This window comes from Triticum aestivum, chromosome 4A (genome assembly GCF_018294505.1).
Source record: "Triticum aestivum cultivar Chinese Spring chromosome 4A, IWGSC CS RefSeq v2.1, whole genome shotgun sequence".
Classification (NCBI taxonomy): domain Eukaryota; kingdom Viridiplantae; phylum Streptophyta; class Magnoliopsida; order Poales; family Poaceae; genus Triticum; species Triticum aestivum.
The window spans coordinates 493,494,673-493,497,509 of NC_057803.1; the positions used below are offsets into that span (position 1 = coordinate 493,494,673).

The 2,837-nt window shown below is 46.3% G+C and overlaps 1 protein-coding gene across 1 annotated transcript; it reads right to left on the bottom strand.

Annotated features, from left to right (window-relative positions):
- Positions 1–781: 781 nt before the first annotated feature.
- On the bottom strand, positions 782–1,686 carry LOC123082124 (TPD1 protein homolog 1B-like). Its single transcript, XM_044504535.1, has 2 exons — positions 1,471–1,686; positions 782–1,386 (listed from the first exon to the last, which is right to left on the bottom strand). The coding sequence occupies exons 1-2, from the start codon at positions 1,547–1,549 to the stop codon at positions 956–958; spliced, it is 510 nt and encodes a 169-aa protein (XP_044360470.1). The 5' UTR covers positions 1,550–1,686; the 3' UTR covers positions 782–955.
- Positions 1,687–2,837: the final 1,151 nt, after the last annotated feature.

Here is a 2,837-nt window from a genome sequence, read left to right on the forward strand (position 1 = left end):
AGTTGACGAAACGTCCCCTCGGTAACTTTTTATGTGAATAGTATGGTAACTCACACAAGGCACACATAATGACTTATGTACCCCAGTCCTGATAGCTTTGGCATGAGGAGGGTGGGGGGCGGGGGTCCGGTAACATTTGTGTGAATAGCATGGTAACCCACACATTTGCAGACATGATAACTTATTCTTTACCCCGGCCCTGGTAACATTGGAGAGGGGGTTGATTAAATATACCCACGGTAACTTTCATGTTAATAGCACGGTAACTCATGCCTCGCAGACCTGATAACTTGTATACCCTGGTCTTGATAACTTTGGGGACCAGGGTGGGGGAGGGAGGGGCATCATGAAATATACCCCCGGTAACTTTCATTGATGAAGTGAATTTTTTTCCAGAAAAATAGCTTTCCTCTTTTCTTATGACAGTAGTAAGAAAGAGTTTAAAATAATTTCGTTTTCAACTAGTGAACAACAAACTAGGTTGGCGTGATGGTTGTTTGGCTTTGTACTTGGGCTTGTCCTTTCCAACCTGACGCAGGTTTGATTCCCATGTAGGTAATTTTTTCTGCGTTTTTAATTATGGTGCAATAAATCCATCGGGAGGAGCACGGGAACTTCACGTCCAGTCGACTTTATCCAACTAATGATGGATTTTCTCAAACATTTTTTAGCCTATCATTTTCTTATCATTCTTCCCTCTTGCTCATCGCCTTATACTGCGTGAAATATAAGGACAAAGATAGGGATTGAAGGCTGACTGACATTTACTAAAATGGGAGAACTTTAAAATGTTTTTCATTGGACTCGGTTCACCTAGTCCTCGACGCCATATACACTGATAGTAGATAACAGTAACTCCAAAAGTAAGATTAGACCACAAGCCGGTAGCCGAGCTCTACTTGATTTTATTTGCAACGAAAATAGATAGCTTCATTCGTACCCTAGCCATATATAGCTAGTTACAGTCACAGGAGGCGGACGCGACTGTCATCGGGTAGGGAAAGGAGTTGCCGTACTGGAACGACACAGGGAAGCTGGGCTCGATGGACCTGCCGCCATTGACGAGGCAGTCGTTGAAGCCGAGACGGCGGAACTTGTCTGGGTCGATGACGTCATTTGAGGCGAAGTCGCCGCACGCGACGTGGACGTCGCACACGGCGCAGTCGATGCAGGTGTTGGTGAACTCCACGCTGTACGTCGGCATGCCGCCGGCCATGCTCGGCGCGTTGTTCTGGAACACCTCCAGGAGGTCCTCCGAGCACTCCTCCAGCTCCAACGGCTCCGCCGAGGGGCCTCCGGCGCCGCTCGATGACACGGAAGATGCATCGACGCTGAGCATCTTGCGCGACTGATGCGGATGCTGCTGCAGCGAGGAAGACGCTGAAACTGGCAGAGCAAAACAAGTGAGCAAAAGATGAAGAATTAGTATGCATGCGGATCTAAGCTTACGTACGTACTACATTTGATTACCTTCAAAGCAAGCTTGGAGCAGGAGCATGGTGACGACGACCACAGCTGCAGCGCTTGAACGAATCCGAAAGCACGCCATGGCGCCTTTGTGTTTCTTCCTGCCTCAGGCCTTGCTGCTACTACCTTGACTTGCACCATCCACCGGGAGTGCGTACTTATAGTACTGCTAGTAGCAGGTTCCCTTGGCAAACTAAACGCCGGCGCAGCAAAGCAAAGATACTCGTACGACGTAGCGCCGTCCATAATTTACTGACGGCTTGGGAAACGAAGCTAGCTAGCCAGGCTGCTGCTTTGGGTTGAACACCGCGGAGTTAATAACCGAGACAGACGTGCGTACGACCAGCCAATGCATGCATTGCGCCGGCGCCGCCGAGTTTCACGCACCGCAATTACTTCGCTGATCCCGTGTGGCTTTTTTTTTTACCGGATCTACCCCTCTCCATTTGCATGAAACGAAAATAGTACAGTTCCAGACATAACCAGGAAGAAGAGAAAGAGGGTAGCGAGTTCAACGCACTGCCAGAGAACCCACTATACCCGCCCGCCATCAAAACAAGCACTGTGAGGCGAAAACCTGACAGCACCACTTAGTTTTAAGAGATTACAAAACCAGACACAAAAATAACAGGATAACTAGACATATTCCAGCAAAGACATCTGAAGCAGGAAGCCATGACAAAGCGCAACATCAATCACCAAGGGAGCACTTCTCCAGTGTCATCCACTGTGCGTCTAGCCTTCTCGCATATCGTCATCAGCCTGGTCGTGTTTGATTTGATCATCTCGGCTCCTTGACGTAGCTTCCTTGACGTAGCTTCACCGCTTCCTCCCTGCCCAATACAAAAGAAAAAAACAAGCCGAGAACACAATCTCAAAAGGATTTAATCAACTTTTTCTTAAAGGTAGTTCTATTAGACTGGTTGTAATGTGGAGTATCATATACTAGTATCATGCATATGATACTGGTGTATGATACTACATCCCTATTGCATAGTATCGTATATTATTTTCATGTAGTACTCTATTTATTGCCATGCATGACACAAAATAGCATAGCATTTATTATGATACAGTATCATGATATGATACTACACCCTCTCTTTCTTCATTTAATGCTATGACACATCATCAAAATTGTCTAGTTGACATGCATGATACTATCTATGATACTACCATTACGACCAGCCTTAAGTGTCAACCATATAGCCCAAGTTATAGCAGTCAAACCCACTGTGTAAAATCTGAACCCATTAGACCAGGGGCGGAGCTGGAGCTAATCTTACCCTGATGCACCACTTAACCATTGCAAAAAAAAAAAAATCTAGCAACCGATGTGTTAAACAAATGTGCGTTTCATAGCTTGTAAC